This window comes from Saccopteryx bilineata, chromosome 3 (genome assembly GCF_036850765.1).
Source record: "Saccopteryx bilineata isolate mSacBil1 chromosome 3, mSacBil1_pri_phased_curated, whole genome shotgun sequence".
NCBI classification, from domain to species: domain Eukaryota; kingdom Metazoa; phylum Chordata; class Mammalia; order Chiroptera; family Emballonuridae; genus Saccopteryx; species Saccopteryx bilineata.
Window position 1 is genome coordinate 304,282,436 of NC_089492.1, and position 24,317 is coordinate 304,306,752.

A 24,317-nucleotide genomic window follows, 5' to 3' on the forward strand; every position below is an offset into this window, starting at 1 on the left:
TGGTAGAAAGAGGCTAGGTTTGCCTGGTTACGGTATATGAAAAGTCAGCTGATGCTTCCAGCTCTGCCCACCATGCTGTTCTCTTAAAAAAAAAAAAAGAAACAAACAAACAAACATGAAAAAACAATTTATGCATTTCTTGTCTGATTTCTTTTCCTGGGATACAAAGCCATGTACTTTACTCCTCTGCTTGGTTACATATATATCTAATACTGGTCACTTGCATCTTTCTAAAGAATGGATGTTTTCAATTCTTTTTTTAATCATAAAATGTATCTTTTATTTTACTTTAACTTTTGTTTATCAGCATTGATTTTACTTTATTTGCTTCTTTTTAAAAAAATTTATTCAGTGCCTGACCTGTGGTGGCGCAGTGGATAAAGCATTGACCTGGAATGCTGAGGTTGTCGGTTCAAAACCCTGGGCTTGCCCGGTCAAGGCACATATGGGAGTTGAAGCTTCCTGCTCCTCCCTCCTTCTCTCTCTCTCTCTCAATCTCTCTCTCTCTCCTCTAAAATGAATAAATAAATAAAAATAATTAAAAAAAAATTTATTCAGTGACACTGTTGACTGAAATTACAGAGGTTTCAGGTGCACAATTGTGTAATACGTAATCTGTACATTGTATTGTGCTCCCCATCCCCAGTCAAGTCTTCCCCCCTCCCCATTTATCCCCGTTTACCCTGTTCTACCGGCCCCGGCCCCCTCAGCATCTGAGTTTGTCCTCTGACTGGGGATCAGCCTGCAACCTTGGTGTGTCCTGAGACGCTCTCACCACCTGAACAGCCAGCTATGTCCTCGTGGAATTTACACTTCCCATGGAGTACGAACCATAGTCCTACCTGAAAATTTACTAAAAGTAATCTTAGAACAAGATTCTTCCTCTGTTATGTGAATATTTTGTGAAATATACAGTAACTTTTACTCCAAGCTTGATTGACAATTTTTCAGAGTGACCAATAACCATAAAGAAACTTCTTGAACATTTGCAACAGTTTCTTTCTTTCTTTCTTTTTTTGTATTTCTCTGAAGTGAGAAGCAGGGTGGCAGAGAGACTCCCACATGCGCCCGACCAGAATCCACCCGGCATGCCCACCAGGGAGCAATGCTTTGCCCATCTCAGGCATTGCTCCATTGGAACTGGAGCAATTCTAGTGCCTGAGGCAGAGGCCATGGACCCATCCTCAGCACTCGGGCCCACATGCTTCAATGGAATCTTCGCTGTGGGAGGGGAAGAGAGAGATAAAGGGAAAGGAGAGGAAGAAGGGTGGAGAAGCAGATGGGTGCTTCTCCTGTGTGCCCTGATCAGGAATCGAACCCGAATATCCACATGCCAGGCCAATGCTTTACTACTGAGCCAACTGGCAAAGGCTTCACAACAGTTTCTTAACTGAGAAGAATAATAAAAAGATCTGAAGAAAAAAAAAAAGCAAGCTCAAATAATGTTAACGTTTTATGCACATACACATTAATATATAGGAACCAGATACACTAGAAAAGTGATAAAAAATATTCATGTCAGTGAAATCAAGACTATTTTGCAATTTTGTAAATCTATTGAATTTCTGTGTGGAAGATACCCTTTGTGTTTTAGGAAAACAGATGGGACAGAAACACTCATAAGAATTTAAAAAACTTACAGATATTTTTTCCTACTCTTTTTTTCTGAAAATTCTGTTGTTATCATTAGTGAACAGCTATAGCTTAGAAATTTAACTGAATTAAAATACATTAAAAATATGATCCAGTATGACCAGGCAATGGTCCAGTGTAGAGAGTGTTGGACCAGGACACAGACGACCCAGGTTCGAAACCCCAAGGTTGCCAGCTTGAGTGTGAGGTCGCTGGCTTGAGTGTGGGATCATAAACATGACCCCATGGGTACTGACTTGAGTCTAAAGATCACTGGCTTGATGCCCAAAGTTGCTGGCTCTGCCAGAGCACCCCAGAAAACTCACATATGAGAAAGCAATCAGTGAACAACAAGATGTTGCAACAAAGAATAGATGCTTCTCACCTCTCTCCTTTCCTGTGTGTCTGTCCTTATCTGTCCTCCCTCTCTGTCTCTGTCTTAAAAAAAAAAGTATCATTGACCCTGGCTGGTTAGCAAGGTTGGTTAGAGCAGCCTCATGATTGACAAAGGGTTTGGGTTGAATCCCCAGTCAGGGCATAACAGGAATAGATCAACATTTCTTTCTTTATCCCTTCTGGTCTCTCTAAAGTCAACAAATCAAAACCCAAAAAACAGCCTGACCGGGCAGTGGCGCAGTGGATAGAGTGTCGGACTGGGATGCGGAAGACCCAGGTTCGAGACCCCAAGTGTCGGGAGCCGATCAACAACTGCTGGCTGACAAGGTCACAGCAGGAGAAGACCCACAACTGGTGGCCGACAAGGTCACAGCAGGAGAAGACCCACAACTGCTGGCTGACAAGGTCACAGCAGAAGAAGATCAAAAACTGCTGATTGACAAAGTCACAGCAGAGAAGACCAACGGCTGCTGGTTGACAAAGTCACCACAGTGAAGACCAATGGCTGCGGGTTGACAAAGTCACCGCAAAGGAAAGGCACAACGATACTTCCCCCTTTGACTTTTTGAATTAATCTGGTCTTATATCCCCCCTCTTCTGGGTGTGTGCTATTATTTATGGCACAGGGATAATAGTACTGTGCTTTCCCTGTAGATTTGTAGTAATTTCTTTGGAAATGAGACAGAGGGTGTGAGTTCCACAGAAAAGCCTGTAAGCCTCTTGAACTGGGCTCATAAACATAAGAGGCTGGCTATGATATCCCTCATAAAGGGTTAAGTTTGTAGGAGAATTTCTTCTTATTAATCATGTTAGAAAGAATAGATTGTGACTTGTGAATGGGTAGGAGGCAGTGGCTATGTACAGAGCACCTTTCGGCCTTCACTTAATTCATCATTTTTCCTCCCTAGCCTTTTCATGTGATAGAGTAGAGAAACTTTCCTTTCTTCTTGCTTACCTGACCTGCAGATGGTGGAACACTCTGAGAAGAATATAGTTAGAACTTAACTAGTGTGTGAATATAGTAAATAAATAAAATTTGACTAGACAATAGAATCTTAGGTAAGGTATAATGGAATGGCCTGTTGCGTGGCCTGGGATGGGAACGCAGTCAGCAAGAAAAGAATGTTTTGCTAAGAGACTTGTTTTATGACTGAAGGCAGTTGCTGGGCTTTCTCAGTGAGACACTCTCATGAGGTTTGTGTACTTTCCAAGATTTTTCCTTCAGATAATGAGAGGAATGTGGGGGGATCCACAGAAGCAATAGCAATTAATGTCTTCTGAAATTATGTTGCTACTAAGCTATCTTGCAAGTGCACTCTATATATCTTTAAGTAAAAGTTACTCTTAATGTTATATCAATTTCTTAATGGGCAAGCCTTTTGAAATCTTGTGAGAAAAATTAGGACACTGCATAAACTCAAGGCCATTTGCCTGAGCAAGCGGTGGTCCTTTGCTAGTCCTTAATGATTTTGTCTGTTAATCTCTCTCTGCCCCTTGACTCACAACAACAGTAAAGTTGAGTTATTAGTTAGTACTAATCCTTTAAAAGCTTTTACCAATGTTGTTATCGCTATTCAAGTTATTTTATAGTTGTACTTTGAATGATTTGCCACCTGATTTGTAATTTATAGATATAAATTAACTGTTATCTGAAAACATGTAAACATAGTGAAACAGAAGCATGATTAATACCATGTAATTGTAACTTAGTGTGTGTGTATAAAAAAGAAGCTATACTAGCATTTGGCGGAGATGCCTGGCAGTAAATGCTAACTAGAGAATAAAGAGAAAGAAAAGAATTCGGCTCTCTCACTCGATTCGTGCCGACGCCGTCTCTTCCTGTGGGACCCCTGGATTCCCCCTGGGGCTGGACCTCGGCACCCGAGGTTGCCAGCTTGAGTGAGGGCTCATCTGGTTTGAGCAAAAAAAGCTCACCAGCTTGAGCCCAAGGTCGCTGGCTTCAGCAAGGGGTTACTCGGTCTGCTGAAGGCCCGAAGTCAAGGCACATATGAGAAAGCAATCAATGAACAATTAAGGTGTTGTAATGCGCAACGAAAAACTAATGATTGATGTTTCTCATCTCTCCATTCCTGTCTGTCTGTTGTAGTGGAATAATCCATTGCATGGCCTTGAATGGGAACACAGCCAACAAGAAAAGAATGTTTGCCAAGAGAACTGTTTTGTGACTTGAAAGCAGGTCACTGAAACAGGTCTATGTGACTGAAGGCAGTTGCTAGGCTTTTCTTTTTTTAAAAAAATTTTTATTTTATTTATTCATTTTAGAGAGAAGAGAGAGAGGGAGAGAGGGAGAGAGAGAGAGAGAGAGAGAGAAGAGAGAGACAGGGGGGAGGAGCTGGAAGCATCAACTCCCATATGTGCCTTGACCAGGCAAGCCCAGGGTTTCGAACCGGCAACCTCAGCATTTCCAGGTCGACGCTTTATCCACTGCGCCACCACAGGTCAGGCCGGGCTTTTCTCAGTAAAACATTCTCATAAGATTTCTGTACTTTCCAAGGTTATCCCTTAAGATAAGGAAAGGAATGTTATGGGATCCATAGAAGCAATAGCAATTAATGCCTTCAGATATTATGTTGTTACTAAGCTATCTTGCAGGTGCACTCCATGTATCTTTAAGTAAAAGTTACACTTGATGTTATGCCAGTTTCTCAGTAAACAAGCTTTTTGAAATCTTGTGAATAAAATTAGGACACAGTGTGAACTCGGGGCCATTTGCCTGAGCGAGCCGTGGTCCTTTGCTAGTCCTTGATGGTTCTGTCTGCTGATCTCTCTCTGCGCCCCCCGACTCACAACAACAGTCTGTCCCTGTCTATCCCTCTCTCTGACTCTGTCTCTGAAAAAACAAACAAACAAAAAACCAAAAAAAACTATATGATTATTGAAGTGTCAGGAAAAGCAAGAAGGTGCCTAACCATGCGATGGCACAGCAGATCGAGTATTGACCTTAAATGCTGAAGCCCAGGTTTGACACCCTGCGGTTGCTGGCTTGACTGCGGCTCACCAGATTGAGCATGGGATCATAAACATGACCGCATGGTTGCTGCCTGGAGCCAAAGGTTGCTGGTTTGAAGCCCAAGATTCCTGGCTTGAGCAAGGGGTCACAGAGCTCCATCCCCTGGTCAAGGCACATATGAGAAAGCAATCAATGAACAAGTAAAGTGCCACACAACGAGTTTATACTTTTCATTTCTCTCCCTTCCTGCCTGTCTTTAACTCTCTCTCTAAAAAAAACCAAAAATACATGCCAACAGTGATAATGGAGAGTGTGCCTGCAACATGAGTCTGGGGTATCATGAAAATTTATACGAACAACGTCTGGTTGGTTAAATCTTCTGCGTCAAAAGCCAATGTTCTCCAAAAAATAAAAATAGAGTGTCCACTTTAAAAGCAACAAAAACCAAGGAGAAGAGGGGAGCTTCCAGATGACACAGGATGGTTTTGCACATCCCTCACAGATCCCTACTAGACCCTTGTTACTCACAAAGAGAAACTATTAACTCTGCAGTGAAGTGGGATCCTCAGCCATCTGAGTGTCAGGTGACTGAGGCACATGAATAAACATGTCATCAATGCTGTGACATTACCAAAAAACCCCACATAAATGAGGAAATATTTGAAAATTATCACAAAAAGCATAAGTTTTTTGTAAATGTCTTTTTTGTTTGTTTGTTTTTTCTTTTCATTTTTCTGAAGCTGGAAACAGGGAGAGACAGTCAGACAGACTCCCGCATGCGCCCGACCGGGATCCACCCGGCACGCCCACCAGGGGCGAAGCTCTGCCCACCAGGGGGCGATGCTCTGCCCATCCTGGGCGTCGCCATGTTGCGACCAGAGCCACTCTAGCGCCTGGGGCAGAGGCCACAGAGCCATCCCCAGCGCCCGGGCCATCTTTGCTCCTATGGAGCCTTGGCTGCGGGAGGGGACGAGAGAGACAGAGAGGAAAGCGCGGCAGAGGGGTGGAGAAGCAAATGGGCACTTCTCCTGTGTGCCCTGGCCGGGAATCGAACCCGGGTCCTCCGCACGCTAGGCTGACGCTCTACCGCTGAGCCAACCGGCCAGGGCAGTTTTTTGTAAATGTCAATCCACATGTACACCCCACGTTGTTTTCTCCAATTGTTTCTTTAAATAGCAAGTCTTTCTCAGCAATCTAGTAAGCTCTTTTAGCTGTTCTTCTGTCAGAACTTCCTCAGATTTTCTGACACACAGAAAGTGCATTTCCTTAATCCTGACCCCCAGACCTGACGCTGCAGCCAGATGAACCTAAAGCCTACACTCCCTTCGTCACTGATGCCCGAGCCTCTGACCATCCCCACAGGGATGGTGGACACGGTGCCCTCCCAGGTTGATCTGTCACAGAGGGGATGTTTCCAGTAGTTGAAGGTCATTAATTCCAGGCAGGAATTGTTCACGCCCTTAGGGAGCCTGAATAAAGAGAATGCACAGAAGGCTCTAGGATATAAAAGAAATACACAAGCTGCTGACCTTAATAATGAAAAGAAAAAGAAAAAAGGAAATGGGAACATCGAACATCTTCCATTAGCAAGAACACCAGAAGTAGAGGTTTCAGGTCCTAAATCCATGAAGTTAGGAGGAAAAGCAAACACAGCCTCTGCCCAGGACACATCACTTACCAGAGAAGCAGCCATTCTGTCCTGGTCCAGCTCCTGCTTGTTCTCTCAGGTGACAGTATGTTCAGGAGTCAAATCTGCATTTTGAGAATATGCCGCTGCAGGTGTCCACACAGGCCCTCTATCTACTTCAGCCACACTCACAGACAGAAGGACCTGGAAACACTGAAAATGTTAGGTAGAATAGGCAGTTATTAGGACAGGAAAAGGAGAAGGTGATAAATGGGAGTTTATCTCACCCATTAAAAGAGGGAGTCAGCAGTTAAAGGTCTGCCAAAACAAAATCACCAGATGTTCAAAAGGCACTGAGACCCCGTATGTTATTCCCAGTATCAGGAAAGGGAAGCATTAAAATTTACAGGTGAGCCTGACCTGTGGTGGCGCAGTGGATAAAGCGTCAACCTGTAAACGCTGAGGTGGCCGGTTCAAAACCCTGGGCTTGCCTGGTCAAGGCACATATGGGAGTTGATGCTTCCTGCTCCTCCCCCCCTCCCCTCTCTATAATGAATAAATAAAATCTTAAAAAAAAAGATAAAAAAAAAAACCTTAAAAAAAAATTTACAGGTGAAAAGCATATAATCTCTAACACCCCCAAATGGTAGGGGCACTTGGCCCTGGCCTATTGGACCAATGGAAGAGCACTGGCAGGGTTAGATTCCCGGTCTAGGCATACAGGAGAAGCAACCATCTGCTTCTCCACCATGCCCCCTCCCCCCCTTCTGTCTCTCTCTCTCTCTTCCCTTCCTATAGCCATAGCCCCACCAGTTCAACCATGTTGGACCTGGGTGCTGAGGATGGCTCTTTGGCCTGACCCAGGTGCTAAAAATAGCTCAGTTGCCGAGTAACAAAAGAATATCCCAGGTAGCTAGAGTATTGTACCATAGGGGGCTTGTCTGGTGGATCCAGGTTTAGGCACAGGAAGGAGTCTGTCTCTTGGTCTCCCTTCTTCTCATTTAATTAAAAAAAAAAGTAGGAATACTCAGGCTAGCTGAGTTTGCCCTCGTGCGCCTTTTGCCACGTGTATAGCTTTGCTTAATACACTGCTTTCTTTGCTTGCATACTGTGCCCTGGCCCTTGCTTGAATTCTTTCTCATGAGGTAGACAAGAACCAAGGAGGGAGAAGCCTCTTTAGACTTGAGCCTTTTCCATTGATAAAGACTACCCTCCTGTCCATCCTCATGGAAGATTTGGAAAAAATATAAGCTCCTACAGGGAGACCACACTGTATTTTCTTTCCTGTCTCATGTGCTCTCCTCCCTCAGACGTCCACACAATCCCCCAGCAATGAGAACAGTGCTGCTCTCCTGAACGCTCAAACCCAACACGACACCCTGTCACCTCCCCTGACCATCCCTGCTCCCCACTCTCACTAATACATCCCGGGCGCTCTCCTCTCTGGAGCATGTTTGTGCCCTGCCACATCCCTTTGCCTATCTGTCTCCTAAGCTCTGAGGGCCCCTCTTTTATCTCTGAAACTTGTTCCAAGTCCACTTCTTCTACCTATGTGACTTCTAAAAAAATTTGTTTGTTTGAGCGAGAGAGAGAGAAGTGGGAGGAGGGGAGAGAGGAGAAGTAAAGAGGAGGAGAGGGAGATAGGAGAGGGAGTGACAGATAGGAAAGGTGAAGATGAGAAGCATCAGCTCATAGTTGCCACATCTTAGTTGTTAAACAATTGCTTTCTCATATCTGGCTTGACCATGAGGCTCCAGCTGAGAAAGTGACCCCCTTGCTCAAGCCAGCAAACTTGAGCTCAAGCCAGCAAACTTTGGGCTCAAGCTAGCGATTATAGGGTCATGTCTGTGATCCCAGGCAAAGTAACCCTGCGCTCAAGCTGGATGAATGAATGACTTCAGGGTTTAAAATTTATTTTTTTTAAAGATTTTATTTATTCATTTTAGAGAAGGGGGGAGAAAGAGAGAGAGAGAGAAGGGGGAGAGAAGGGGGGAGAAAGAGAGAGAGAAGGGGGAGAGAAGGGAGGAGGAGCAGGAAGCATCAACTCCCATATGTGCCTTGACCAGGCAAGCCCAGGGTTTCGAACTGGCGACCTCAGCATTCCAGGTCGATGCTTTATCCACTGCGCCACCACAGGTCAGGCCAGACTTCAGGGTTTTGAATCTGGGTCCTCAGTCTCCCAGGTTGATGCTCTATCCACTGTGCCACCATCTGCTCAGGCTAAAAAATATATATATATATATTTGCACTTTTTCTGAAGCTGGAAACGGGGAGAGACAGACAAACTCCTGCATGCGCCCGACAGGGATCCACCCGGCACGCCCACCAGGGGCAATGCTCCGCCCCTCCGGGGCGGGGCGTAGCTCTGCAGCGACCAGAGCCTCTCCAGCGCCTGGGGCAGAGGCCAAGGAGCCATCCCCAGCGCCCGGGCCATCTGCCCGGGCCATCTCCCCTCCAATGGAGCCCTGGCTGCGGGAGGGGAAGAGAGAGCAGAGAGGAAGGAGGTGGGGGGTGGAGAAGCAAATGGGCGCTTCTCCTATGTGCCCTGGCCGGGAATCGAACCCGGGTCCCCCGCACGCCAGGCTGACGCTCTACCGCTGAGCCAACCGGCCAGGGCCAAAAAAAATATTTTGATGCTGCTGGTCCAGTGGCTGAGTGGATCAAAGACCAACTCAGTGCGCCATAGGTCAAACTATAGGTACACAACTAAATGAAACTAAATTTTCCTCTCGTCCCCAATTTTAAAAAATAGCAAAAAGCAAACAAATGCATCCAGGAACTATCCTGCTAATCTCTGGGCTCACCATGGAATCACTGGGAAATCTCATTAAATAAAACAACCATGGCGCTCCACCCAGAACAGCTTTCCAACTCTGTGGGGGTGGACTCAGGTCATACCTTTCTTAAAACTCCTGAAGTGCCTGACCTGTGGTGGCGCAGTGGATAAAGCGTCGACCTGGAAATGCTGAGGTCGCCGGTTCGAAACCCTGGGCTTGCCTGGTCAAGGCACATATGGGAGTTGATGCTTCCAGCTCCTCCCCCCTATCTCTCTCTCCTCTCTGTCTCTCTCTGTCTCTCTCTCCTCTCTAAAATGAATAAATAAATAAAGAATTAAAAAAATGAATAAATAAAAAAATAAAAAAGATAAAAAAAAAAACAACTCCTGAAGTGATCTAACTGGAAACAGGTGGGGACAGATCAGCTTTAATAAACATGCAGATCCCTTGGGGATGAGGGCTCCACTCTAAGCTGTGGTTCTGCAGGTCTGCAGTGGGGCCCAGGATATGGCATCTTTATCTCGGTCCCTGTGGTGCCTGCATTGCTCCCTCAGAGCTGATTTCAGGAGCAGTGGCTGACAGGTACCAGACCCAGCACCCTCAGATGGCTAGGTATATATTTAAAAGGAAAACAATTTCAAATCATTTTTAATGTAATGACTTCTATGCTCAAAACTGCAAAAGTTGATGAACAACGTGGACTGAGGAACGGAAGAGAGGCAAAGACGGGGTCACAGGGACCAGAGGGACAGCAGTCAGAGGGAAGAGGGATGACAGGATGGGATAAGAGAAGGTAAAGGGATTAGTAAAACTACAAATACATAACACAGAGATATAGATAATGGGACAGAAAATCCTACAGGGATGGGAGGAGGAAGTTAGGGGGAGGGGACAAAGGGGGTATAAAAAGGGACACAGGGGAGGGGGGAGTGGGTTATATTCAGTGGGACACTTGAATCCATGAAAACACAAAAAATTGAAAATCAATAACAATTAAAAAAGTAACAAAACTTAAAATGTTGAGATTATCTCATATTTATAAAAGAATGTTAAAAGCTTATGAGATATTACCAATGTGTATTTCAGAAGTTAATGACAATACAGAAAATCAGATCTTCAGCAGATGAAGATTCATCTCAAAGTTTTCTTAAAATGAATTAAATGTGAGTTGTAGAATAAAAATATAAACCCACTGGACAGAAACAACATCCAATGCTTTTAATATTCCCTGAAAAAGCTAAAACTTACATAATTTTACCAATCAATGTCACCCCAATACATTCAACTTAAATAAAAAAGAAATAAAAAGATTCATGTGCTGACAGACTCAGTCATTTTTTGGCCTTGGCCCCCTCCCTTCTGCCATCCCAGGAACCGAGAAGAGACCCATGAGAAGTCTCATCCCTCTGAGTGAACAAGGGCTTCAACTGGAAGCAAGTGATAAAATTCACAAGCCCTATAAACTGAGAATTTGTAATTCTCATTCAAATCTTTTTAAATAAAGTATTTCAGCAACTGTTAAATAGATTATAAAGCCATAAGCCCGTGTATCACCACTTAATCATGCACACCCCATGGGCTCATCATTCAGCAAGTGGGGACCCCTTTCTTCCTGCTTCTAAGTACTTCTGTAAATCAGTTTCTGTGTCTTCCCTGCTTCTCTGCACCATCGTCCTTTCCTGTGTTGCCCTCCCCCCTCCCCAGCTCTTTCTCCCGTTTTCTTCTTGTCCCTACAGGTGCTTCGTGAAACTCTAGAAACGTATTTCACCTGAACGTGCTCGTTGTCCCTGATCTTTGAGTGCTCCTATCTCCACGCAAGTCCGCGTCATTCTCCACCCAGCACGCCTGTGTCTCCTGCTGCCCGTTTGTCCTTGTCGTACCCCTGTCCCCCCAGGCTGACTCTGAGCTGTTTCTCCCTCGGCTCCCTCACCCCTAAACCCCCTTTCTGTCCCTCCTCGCCCCCCCAGCTCTCCTCCTCTGAGCCACTCCCTCCTTCTGAAGTGCCCCGTCCTGCGCCCCCACTTCTGCTTCCAGCCCCCTCCCTGCGCCCTTCTCTCCGGGCCCCTCCCTCCCCTCGGGGTTTCTCCCCTTTCTTCCCCTCGCGCTCCTCTCCCCGGTTACTGTCACTCTCCCCGTCGCGGTCCCGTCTCCCCGCACCCTCACGTTGCCGTCTCTTCATGGCCCCTCACTGACCTCTCCTCTCCTCCCGTGTCTCTCTCCGTCCCCTGACCCCTCCCAGCCACGCTCTGCGTGTCCCGGGGTCCCTTCGCTGTCGCCGCTCTCACACAGCCTCCCCGCGCGGGGCCGGGGGCTCTTCTGGGGACCCCGCGTTCTCGGCCCGAATCCCCGCCCCGTGGAGAGTGTGCTCTTCCTGGACCCGGGCCTCTTCTTAAATGGGTTGGGCCTCAGGAGGGGGTTCGCAGGTCCCCAGGCCGGGGTGGGGGCCCGCCCCCTCGGGACCGAGGCAGGAAACCCCACAGCAGGAGCAGGGGGGTCCCACGCCCGGCGGCCGAGGGACACGGGCGGGACGGCCTCAGAGTTTCCCCGGAAACCGACGCGGAGCCCCCGCCCGGCAGCAAAGCGGGCAGGCTCGGGGCCTCTCACCGGGACTCCGCACTCACAGGCGGGAGCTCGGGAGCAGGGCTCTCGGCGTCCGCGTCGACCCTCAGGTTCCCCGCGTGCAGAAATGGGGGCGGGGAGGGTCAGGTTTAAACCGGGAAGCTCGTTTCCAAATCCCTGGCGATCTCGGACACTCCAAAGCCGCTTCAAGACCCGGAAGAAGCTGCGCTTGCGCATTGCCTCAAAAGCTGGGCGGGCTCTCGCGTCTGAGCGCTTTCGCAATGGGCGGGGCGTGAATAGTGGCCCGGTTTTTGCCCAGACCACCGAATGGAGGGGCGGATGCAGGAATGGGACCCGACCCACCTCCACCTCGTTGTCATTGGTTGTAGCTTTTCTTCTTTTTTTCCTTTTCCAAGTGAGAGGAGAGGAGACAGAGGGTCTTCTGTATGCTTCTGACTGGATGATACCTGGCTAGACCACCTATAAATAAGGTGACCAACTTTTTTACAGAGAAAAGGACAAAAATAAATTGAAAACAATATCGTAAGTAAAAGGAACATTTTATTCATTGCACGATAGTACACTATAATATGATAAATGCATAATAAAAACATTTGTAATATTTTATATTGTAATTATGCTTACATGCTTAATTTTTAATAATTGTAAGGGAAAAGTATGTAAAATTGTAAGAAAATATTATCTAGATGAGTACTTTGCCATTGAATATTTTTTGTCAATGTATCATCTTGGAACAATACATTGAAAATATTTGAACAAGAAATATCCTTCAACCCTGGTCGGTTGGCTCAGTGGTAGAGCGTCGGCCTGGCGTGTAGAAGTCCCGGGTTCGATTCCCTGCCAGGGCACACAGGAGAAGCGCCCACCCCTCCCCCTCTTCTTCCTCTCTGTCTCTCTCTTCCCCTCCCGCAGCCGAGGCTCCATTGGAGCAAAGATGGCCCGGGCGCTGGGGATGGCTCCTTGGCCTCTGCCCCAGGCGCTAGAGTGGCTCTGGTCGCGACAGAACGACGCTCTGGAGGGGCAGAGCATCGCCCCCTGGTGGGCGTGCCGGCTGGATCCCGGTCGGGCGCATGCAGGAGTCTGTCTGACTGTCTCTCCCCGTTTCCAGCTTCAGAAAAATACAAAAAAAAAGAAAAAAAGAAATACCCTTCATATTGAATCTTACTGCAAGTGCTGCTGCTAGAGTATCAACATTCAATCTAGATTTCTCACTTGTCCAAAAATCATTAGCAATTGAAAAAACTCAACTGCTGCATTAGTTCCAAGGCAGCACAATGTAAACTGAACAAGAATAAATTTTCACATGGAATATGTTCATTTTTGAAGTGGTTGAATATTTCCACCCATCTTTTATCAATTTCCACATGTTCGTTTTCCCATTGTATTAATTTTTCAGAATTTAAATATACATTTAGTCTAATTTCAAAGAGACAACTGTCTATTTTGATGTCTGGCATTTCTTTAGATAAAAATTCAAGACAAGATTCAATATCTGTCCAATATACTTGCGATGAAGTCTAAAAACACCATTGAAAACTGTTATTTCCGTGATGTTTGTTTCAGAACATTCTTTTTTTTTTTTTTTTTTGTATTTTTCTGAAGCTGGAAACGGGGAGAGACAGTCAGACAGACTCTCGCATGCGCCCGACCGGGATCCACCCAGCACGCCCACTAGGGGGCGATGCTCTGCCCCTCTGGGGCATCGCTCTGCTGCGACCAGAGCCACTCTAGCGCCTGGGTCAGTGGCCAAAGAGCCATCCCCAGCGCCTGGGCCACCTTTGCTCCAATGGAGCCTCGGCTGCAGGAGGGGAAGAGAGAAACAGAGAGGAAGGAAAGGGGGAGGGGTGGAGAAGCAGATGGGTGCTTCTCCTGTGTGCCCTGGCCAGGAATCGAACCCGGGACCTCTGCACGCCAGGCCGATGCTCTACCACTGAGCCAACCGGCCAGGGCCCAGAACATTCTTTGATATACTGAAAACATTTCTGATAAAAATTCTGCACTTCTTAGGTAAACTTTTGTTATGCCTGGATTTGATTCCTCTAAGTCTCAAAATTTTCTTTTTATAATTAAAGGAAGAAATTTTTCTTCAAAATGAGATTTATATTGAAGGATAAAGTCATTGAAAATAAGACTAACTTCCGAAGCTGAAATGCGTTCACCTTCAATCTTTTGAATTGTTTTGTGAAAAATAGATGCTTTATTATGTACAAAATATATTAATATCTCAGATATTTTATTATTGAAAAACAATTCCAGGATTTTAGGACATTTGTCTAAACTTAAAAAATATGAACGGAGAGTCTCAAATAATTGTAGAACATGCTCTATAGCAGGTGTTAGAACAAGTCATCTAACTTTTGAATATCCTAAAAGTTTTTTGTATTCAACATTTGCCTCTTCACAAAATTGTTTTAAAGTAGTAACATGAACAGTAAAATGACTAAATGCAAATAAATTTATTACTTCTACATCAATTGGCACGGCACATGACCTTGTGTTTATTGCATTTGACAAGATATGTGCATTACAACCTATTCCTAGTATTTTCTTTTGGAGTAACTCTTGTGATTTTACATACACATTATTCACCCTTTTGCATCTTTGCCCACCAAAATTTGTATTTGTATTATCAGCCGTTAGTGCAGAGGTTGGGAACTTTTTTGGCTGAGAAAGCCACGAACGCCACATATTTTAAAATGTAATTCCATGAGAACCATACAACGACCCATGTGTTACACATTATCCAATAAAAATTTGGTGTTGTCCCGGAGGACAGCTGTGATTGGCTCCAGCCACCCGCAACCATGAACATGAGCTGTAGGAAATGGATTGTAATACATGGGAATGTTTTTATATTTTTAACATTTTTTTATTAAAGATTTGTCTGCAAGCCAGATGCAGCCATTAAAAGAGGCACATCTAGCTCACTAGACATAGGTTCCCGACCCCTGCTTCAGTGCAACAAATGAATTTCAAATTGTTTTCATTTATTATTCTGTATAGCTGGTTTGAGAGAATTTCAGAAGTTTCACCCTCAATGGATTCTAAATTTAAAACTTTTACTTCGCCTGACCTGTGGTGGCGCAGTGGATAAAGCGTCAACCTAGAAACACTGAGGTTGCCGGTTCAAAACCCTGGGCTTGCCTGGTCAAGGCACATATGGGAGTTGATGCTTCCTGCTCCTCCCCCTTCTCTCTCTCTCTCTCTCTCTCTCTCAATCTCTCTCTATCTATCTCCCCCCTCCTCTCTAAAATGAATAAATAAATAAAAATTAAAAAAAAAACAAAAAAAAAACCAAACTTTTACTTCAATGCCCTTGGTAACATTAAAATATCTTACTATTATTTGATAGAATTTAATTTCATTATGATTCAATGCATCAGATAAAATTGTTACAAATGTTGCAGTTTACAAGTCCTCTGTAAGTATTTTGTCACAGTAATTTTTAAATACTGATTTCAAAATAGCCTGGCATTTTGTCCTGGCACATGAAGTTTGCATTGTGAAACTTTTTTAACAATTTAGATCAGCAGTTCTCAACCTGTGGGTCGGGACCCCGGCGGGGGTCGAACGACCAAAACACAGGGGTCGCCTAAAGCCATCGAAAAATACATATTTTTAGGCAACCCCTGTGTTTTGGTCGTTCGACCCCCGCCGGGGTCGCGACCCACAGGTTGAGAACCGCTGATTTAGATGTATAACCCACACTACAAAAACTCTGTGAATTATGGTATGAAATGCAAATGTCCCTTCCATTTCAGCCAACCATATTTCGTCTTCAGAATAATTTGAAGTTTTAAAAAAACTTATTACTTTACAACTGGAAGCTGATGCATCTAATGATTGCTTATGTTTGTTGGTGGTCAAGTGTTTCATTGTCGCTGCTCTGTCCCCAACTGCAATACAAAATTGTCACTGCAAAAATTGCAGAACAATGGTATCTTTGATATGAGGATTGGAAATTACTTCTTCAACTTATCATTGAAATGGCATTTTTTTTGTTTTTCCCTTAAATGAAATTTAATATTAAAAATAAAATATAGAGCTACACGAACAATGCAAGCACATTAGGAACTGAAAATGTTTCGTCATCATGGCAAATTTTCCGGAAGCTAAATTAACAAAACTAAATATCAAAGAAAACCACTGATTTGGAGTGATATTTGGGTGTATTTATCATTTTCTAATTAAAAAACATGTTTTATGCAATTATTTAATCAAAATGTGTTATTAACAGATATTGAGGTTAGATTTCCACTTTAAAACTCGAATTTTAGGAAAATACTTGTAAATAAAAATATACGTATTTGGAAATTATTAAATAATGAATTAATAAAACTTGAATTGTGCTTACCTATCTATGATTGAATATTCACTGAGAAATAATCGTGAGTTTACAATGTTATATGTGCCATGTCGTGATTCAGTAAGTACACAAAGCCATTTGCGTGCTCGGTATATCTTGCTCACTCTCTCAAGGTCTCCCGTGCAGAGCGCCTGCGTCTCATAATCTCATGATTGTGTCTCGCCGCACTGTACTGATCCTTGACGAATCGTCATGTCAAATACAAATACTTCACATCACACGCAATGGATCGACTCTGCATTGATTGGGTATGGACATTTACAGATAAGTGTTTCAATATCAAAAAGGAGGACATGTAAGAGGACACTTTTCGAGGGAGGACAGAACTTACAAAAGACTGTCCTCCCTAACGAAGGACAATTGGTCTCCTTACTATAAGGCTATGCTTTATCTATCGATGGCTGTTGCTCTGCAACTCAGCTATACTGAGAAACTGAGTCTGAGGCTCCTTGGAGCCATCTTCAGTGCTTGGCGGCCAATTCGCTAGAATCAGTGAAGCCAGAGCTGTGGAAGGGGAAGAAGTGGGGGGGAAGGATGTAGAAGCAGATGGTCCTCTCTACTGGTATGCCCTGAACCAGAATCAAACCAGGGACATCCACACACTGGCCGACATTCTATCATCACTGAGCCAATCGGCCAGGGCCATTTTTCTTTATTAATTGGTTTGACTTAACTACTTCTTTATTCCTAAAAGTTAAATGATTTTTTTCCTATGTTAAATTTCTGATGACCCTCCAAGAATTCAATTAGATAAGATCTTTGCTACACACGTTGTATTTTTCAGATTTCTCTAAAACGTGCCTGACATTTTATATTTCACTCCCAGTAAATACATTGTCCAACTAATTACGTTTTAATATCTCCGCCAGTGTAAACTTCTGATGCTCAGTGAAGATTCATCCTGTTACGAGGGCAGGAAATAAGGTGCAGGGGGTTAAAACTGATCAAAAGGAATATGTATTTGAGGTTTGTCTGAGCTGTGGGAGGTTGTGTCTTAAGCACCACAACCCCCGAGAAAAGGTAGGGGAGAGGATATACAGGGGAACGGCTTGGAAGGAGCAGGTTGCTGGCATCCCATTAGGCTTGTCCATCCTTCTGGCCGACTTCTCACTGATGCTCTTGGTTTCACAGTTCCCCTCAGGGATGGAAGCTTCCTCCTACTCTGTGAATAGAACTTCCAGAAACTATCATGATTCGTGTCTAGTTAGTTATTTTTATATTTGACTGAAACAGGCTTGGGTTAAGCATTTATGATTTTGTTATGGTCATTTTCATAATTTTAATTGGCAGCTGCTGGAACCAGCTTTTAGCTTATGCCTAACTGCCAAAAGTTTTTCCAAATTCTTATATGATATTTGTAGGTTTTCTTTAATGATTATAACAGAAATGTTTATCAATAAACAAGGAATCCAAACATTCACATTTTTAATGCAAAATTTGCTTTTAACACTACCAATAATTTTTTTTTTTTTTTTTTTACAGAGACAGAGAGAGTGAGAGAGAGGGACAGACAGGCAGGAATGGAGAGAGATGAGAAGCATCAATCATTCATTTTTCTTTATGACACCTTAGTTGTTCATTGATTGCTTTCTCATATGTGCCTTGACCAGGGGGCTACAGCAGGCTGAGTAACCCCTTGCTCGAGCCAGCGACCTTGGGTCCAAGCTGGTGAGCTTTGCTCAAACCAGATGAGCCCGCGCTCAAGCTGGAGACCTCGGGGTCTCAAACCTGGGTCTTCCGCATCCCAGTCTGACGCTCTATCCACTGCGCCACCGCCCAGTTGGCCCAATAATTCTTTCTAGGTGTGAAAATTAAGGAACAATTTCTTAACGTTATTATCCTCATAATATTAATTCTGATTTTTAATCTCCATGGTTGACATTGCTATAACAGCTTAATCCAATTCTTTTATCAAATCATTCCATGCTTTTGTTTCCTGAACATGCAGTTTTTTTTTTTCCAAGCAAGAGAAACAGAGAGAGGGACAGATAGAGACAGACAGGAAAGGAGAGACATGAGTAGCATCAATTCTTTGTTGTGGCATCTCAGTTGTTCATTGAATGATTTCTCATATATACATTAACCAGGGGACTCCAGCTAAGCCAGTGACCTTGGGCTTCTAGCTCAAGTGATTTTTTTTTTTTTTAAGAGCTCTAATCTTTTTATTTTATTTTATTTATTTATTTAGTTTTTACAGAGACAGAGAGTGAGTCAGAGAGAGGGATAGACAGGGACAGACAGACAGGAACGGAGAGAGATGAGAAGCATCAATCATTAGTTTTTCATTGCGCGTTGCAACACCTTAGTTGTCCATTGACTGCTTTCTCATATGTGCCTTGACTGCGGGCCTTCAGTAGACTGAGTAACCCTTTGCTGGAGCCAGCGACCTTGGGTTCAAGCTGGTGGGCTTTTGCTCAAACCAGATGAGCCCGCGCTCAAGCTGGTGACCTCGGGGTCTCAAACCTGGGTCTTCCGCATCCCAGTCCGACACTCTATCCACTGCGCCACCGCCTGGTCAGGCTCTAGCTCAAGTGATTTTTGGGTTCAAGCCAATGACCATGGGATCATGCTTTCTTTTTATGTAGGTCAAGAAAATACAAATGTAAAAAGTACTGCTCTTACTAATAATCACTTCCATTTGTTGATGGCCTTTCTAAAAGTCAAATTAGAGCTCATACAACAAAGAAAAAAAAACTGGATAAGATGGAAATATCTCTTAACCTCACAACAATGTGTTTCATCTGCTTTCTTATGACACATGAAACAAAATAGTAGTCGTGTATTATTTGCATTGCTACACCTTCTCAGTGTTCCTCATAAGGGTACTCTAGGAAATGAAACTCCCATCTAAGATTTTTGTTTGTTTACAGAGACAGAGAAAGAGTCAGAGAGAGGGATAGAAAGGGACAGACAGGAACAAACAGATGAGAAGCATCAATCATTAGTTTTTGATTACGTGTTGCAACACCTTAGTTGTTCATTGATTGCTTTCTCATATGTGCCTTGACCGCGGGCCTTCAGCAGATCGAGTATCCCCTTGCTCGAGCCAGCAACCTTGGGTCCAAGCTGGTGAGCTTTTGCTCAAACCAGATGAGCCTGCGCTCAAGCTGGTGACCTCGGGTTCTCGAACCTGGGTCCTCGGCATCCCACTCCGACGCTGTACCCACTGCGGCACCACCTGGTCAGGCTAAATAAGATTTTATTCCTATGAATGTTCTAACACCTGTACTTCGACCTGTAAAAAACCAAAACAAGACCTGGCCAGACATCTTGGTTGGTTAGAGGATGGTCCTGAAGCACAGAAGTCAATGGTTCGATACCTGGTGAGGCCACATACAGGAACAGATGTTCTTGTCTCTCTTTTGCTCTCTCCTGACCTCTCTCTAAAAATTAATAAACATTAAAAAAAAAAAAAAAAACACACATAATCATTCAGACACAAATCCAGGTAATTTGTCCAAGTCACAAAACACCAGTAGATGTATGTAGACATGAATGTTGCATATACAGTAGTGGCCTAGAGCTGTGTCAAGAATTAGAGTAGAAGAGTATTCAATACCTACAGTTCATGTGATGGCTGTCCTGTTCCTTCAGGCGGGCGTGTACTTAGGACTCGATACTTACTGTCCTGTACAGACCCAACACAGGACACTGGAGAAGTAACAAACTGTGGGGCTTTTATTTTCATCTATGCCCACCTGGAGCCCCTGGGACTTAGGGTGACAGCTAAGAAAACACTGAAAGACAAGTATTGCCAGTGGACATACTTCTGGACATGCTGTGAATATAGGAAATGTTTGCATCCAAAATAATTTTTTGACCAAAGCTGTCACAATGTCAGTCCTCTGTAGAGGTGACCAACAGTAATATGACTGAGAATGAAACCTGTAAAACTTGTCCTGGTTCTACTTCAGTAAAAAAGTGTTTTTCCTTACTAGAGACATGAAATGGAATATACCAAACAAACTGCAATGTATTGTGGTCTCTGTGCAATTATTTCCATTTTCAAGTTGATTTTTAAAAAAGATTTTATATGTTTATTTTAGAGGAGAAAGGAGGGGCAAGTGCATCAACTTGTAGTACGTGCTTCCCATATGTGCTCTGACTGGGCAAGCCCGGGGTTTCAAACTGAGACCTCAGCATCTCAGTTCAACACTTCATCCACTGTACCACCACAGGTCAGGCTTCAAGTTGATTTTTGAAAACCACTAATTACAATGAATTCATTCAATGAACCACTCTTAAATCTCCTGCATCGGACTTACAAAAACTATTTCATAACCTACAAACAAGGAAAACCTATGATAGGTTTTACATGAGACACAAGGAAGTAAACAAGCAACTGAAATGTCTGATTCTACATCCAAGAGTCAAGAGATCTGGAAAAAAATTGTAATGGAGAGAAAATGATTCATATTATGAACTGTAAGATCTTCAGTTTATTAGTCAATCATCACATACCTGTAAATTACATATATGGACCCACCATTTGCTTTTCCTTCTCAGGATACACGTACACACAATACACACACTTCTTCCTCATTAGTCCTCATTCCTACACTACATCTTTACGTTACTTCATGTGCACACTGCAGTTACTGTTATTAATCCATGTTATTGCAATCCATGTTATTAATCTTTGGTTATATAATCTCAAAAATAGAGGTGAGCGGAGGACCCGGGTTCGATTCCTGGCCAGGGCACAAAGGAGAAGCGCCCATTTGCTTCTCCACCCCTCCGCCGCGCTTTCCTCTCTGTCTCTCTCTTCCCCTCCCGCAGCCAAGGCTCCATTGGAGCAAAGATGGCCCGGGCGCTGGGGATGGCTCTGTGGCCTCTGCCCCAGGCGCTAGAGTGGCTCTGGTCGCAACATGGCGACGCCCAGGATGGGCAGAGCATCGCCCCCTGGTGGGCGTGCCGGGTGGATCCCAGTCGGGCGCATGCGGGAGTCTGTCGGACTGTCTCTCCCCGTTTCCAGCTTCAGAAAAATGAAAAGAAAAAAAAAAAAATAGAGGTGAAAACCTGACCAGGCGGTGGCATAGTGGATCAAGCGTCGGACTGGGACACAGAGGACCTGGGTTCGATACCCCAAGGTCAGCAGCTTGAGCGTGGGCTCATTTGGTTTGAGCCCAAGGTCACTGGCTCGAGCAAGGGGTTATTTGGTCTGCTATAGCCCCCCGGTCAAGGCACATATGAGAAAGCAAGCAATGGACAACTAAGGAACCACAATGAAGAATTGGTATTTCTCATCTCTCTCCCTTCCTGTCTGTCTACCCCTATCTGTCCCTGTCTCTGACAAAAAAAAAAAAAGAGGTGAAAAATAATATATAGGGTCAAATATTCTAGTGATTTAGACTTCCAGAACCATTGCTTCCTAGTTATATTTATTTGAATTGTTAACATAGTATCTGTTAACACTTTGAGTAGTACAAATGTTCATGTACATGCTCGTGCCTGACCATCCATAGTAACTGGAACTAATTTCATTTTTTGAAAAAAAAAACTCACTCCCTGGGGTCAGCGAGCATGAAAAAAACCCTCATTACTCCAATTGTTAAGCAGAGCCTATGATATTGGATGGTGAACAGCAGTTACACTAAAGATTACAAGGGGAAATGAAATAGAAAAGTGTATTCCTCACAAACCCTTGACAAAATACAGCTCACTCCAGGCCAGTATACCAGGGGAGACCAAGCCAGTACACATAGACTACAGGAGGACCCAGAACATGTGCCTTTATGAGGTTCTTGAGCTAACTGTGGAATGTTCAAAGCAAATCAAAATGAGCAAGGTCTCGATAAACCGTGTAGAGACCTTTTCTGTGGGCTACACACAGTAAAAGTCCTGAGGTTCAAGAAAGACTGCTCACAGGGCTGCTGCAGTCATGTCTGCAACTTACATTTCCTCGTACCTCTTTGAGCTTTGTCTGTGTGAACAGTTGTGAAAGAAGAAAGTGTCAAAAATAAATGCCAAGTCAGCAATATTATGAAGTAATTTAGCTGGATTCAAAAAAATACTCATATTCTCTTTATTGTAACCATCATAATGCTTAAGTAGGTACAATAAAAATATAAAATGTATGGGGAAATATTTCTATTTAATTTAAGGTTAATGGCCACTGGACAATGGACTGCCAACGAAGTGATTCCTACGTGTTAGCAAGCAGTGTACTGTTAACAGCGACCTTGAATAAGGTGGGATAGTGAAGACATTCAAACTCATTCAGCTTTATTAACAAAAACACTAACTCCAAACATCGAACACAGCCTATATAAAGAATGACAAAAATAGTGTGTGACCATGTGTCAAAATACACATGACAAACATTTGACATGCATTCCTGATTTTCTCATGTAATGATCTGAGAGCTGTGCTTTCTTGGTTTTCAGAACAGAGGGAAATCATTGACTAAACATACATGTACAATATCATGCACTTAGGGATGAGTTGTTTATACATTTTCTGGTGTATCTCTAAAGCTATTTTTATTTAAGTCACATCTACTAATATTCATTATACCTCTCCATGTTTATGATGAAGATACATCAGAATTAAAGAAAAAACTGCCACCTTAATGAAGAGCAACTGATAACATTTAAAATTCAGTGCTCATGTATCTTTTCGACATTATTTATGGATTTTGGAGGGAGGGGTGGGGAGGGGAGGAGTGGAGGCAAGCCCAGTGGAAAGCATGAACTTGCAGCAGTTGGTTTTCAAATGTGTCTTGACTGAGCAAGCCCCGTGTTTTGATCCAGCGACCCGAGGTCAGACAATGTGTTTTCAATTTGTTCATGTTCCTCCATCTTACATTAATGCCAGTAATGCATTATGTGAACACCTTCATCATGTGAACACCTTCTTCATGATGATGTTCATAGGTTCTAGCGAACCAGGAACAAAATATCCACTTAGGCTTTTTGCAGATACAGAACATTACCACAACCTCGATCTTCATGAGAAGGAAATCTGAGTGAAACCCACCTAATAGAAAGAGTTCACAGACCTCTGAGGCAAAAACACGACTTTGCATACACACATGGAATAAAACTACAGTATCAAGGGATCTAAGAGTAGAATCACATTAACCCTTTGAGTACTGAGATTTTTCAAGCTCGTTGATACCTGGGAGTGAGCTTTCTTTTTCAAAAATGAAATTCGTTCCAGTTACACTTTTATTAACTTAAAATAATGTTTGCTTGACAGCCAATTTATGGAAACAAGTACATTTGCTTTTTGTTAATGTGGCCTTACACATTTTTAAAATAAAAATTTTTTGTTACAATCGTACTCTGGATAGTCAGGAGGCATGAGGACGTACATGAACGTTCGTATTACTCAAAGAGTTAATATCATATATTTAGTCACAATATTTCAAATACTGTCACAACAAAAAACTGGTAATTTTACATATCCAAAAATCCAATCCTTCATATACTCAAAAGTTAACTAAGTTTTTAAACTTTAACTTTTTCGTATAATAAATACTCTGATTTAGAGTAAAATGCAAAAACTGGCACTGACTTTCAGTGATATATCAGATTTGATTTTAATTCATTATCTTCCCACATTTTTGTCTTTGGTACCTTTCTGCAGTTAGAAGCGGGGAGGCAGTCAGTCCCGCATGCACCTGACCGGGATCCACCCGGCATGCCCAACAGGGGGCGATGCTCTGCCCATCTGGGCTGTTGCTCCGTTGTGGCCAGAGCCAGTCTAGTGCCTGAGGCGGAGGCCATGTCACCATCCTCAGCCCCTGAGCCAACTTTGCTCCAATGGAGCCTTCGCTGTGGGAGAGGGAGAGAGAGAGAGAGCAAGGAAGGAGAGGAGGAAGGATGGAGAAGCAGATGGGCGCTTCTCCTGTGTGCCCTGCCTGGGAATCGAACCCAGGACTTCCACATGCTGGGCTGATGCTCTTCCACTGAGCCAATAGGCCAGGGCTAATTCCCACATATTTCTTGAAAGATTTTATTTATT

The 24,317-nt window shown here is 43.7% G+C and overlaps 1 protein-coding gene across 1 annotated transcript in view; it reads right to left on the reverse strand.

Moving 5' to 3' along the window:
- Nucleotides 1–24,317, reverse strand: part of LOC136330159 (zinc finger protein 91-like) — a 54,688-nt gene that overhangs the window by 17,054 nt on the left and 13,317 nt on the right. The window contains 1 exon segment of the mRNA XM_066266661.1: nucleotides 6,678–6,721. Within this exon segment, the coding sequence (XP_066122758.1) occupies nucleotides 6,678–6,721 (44 nt within the window).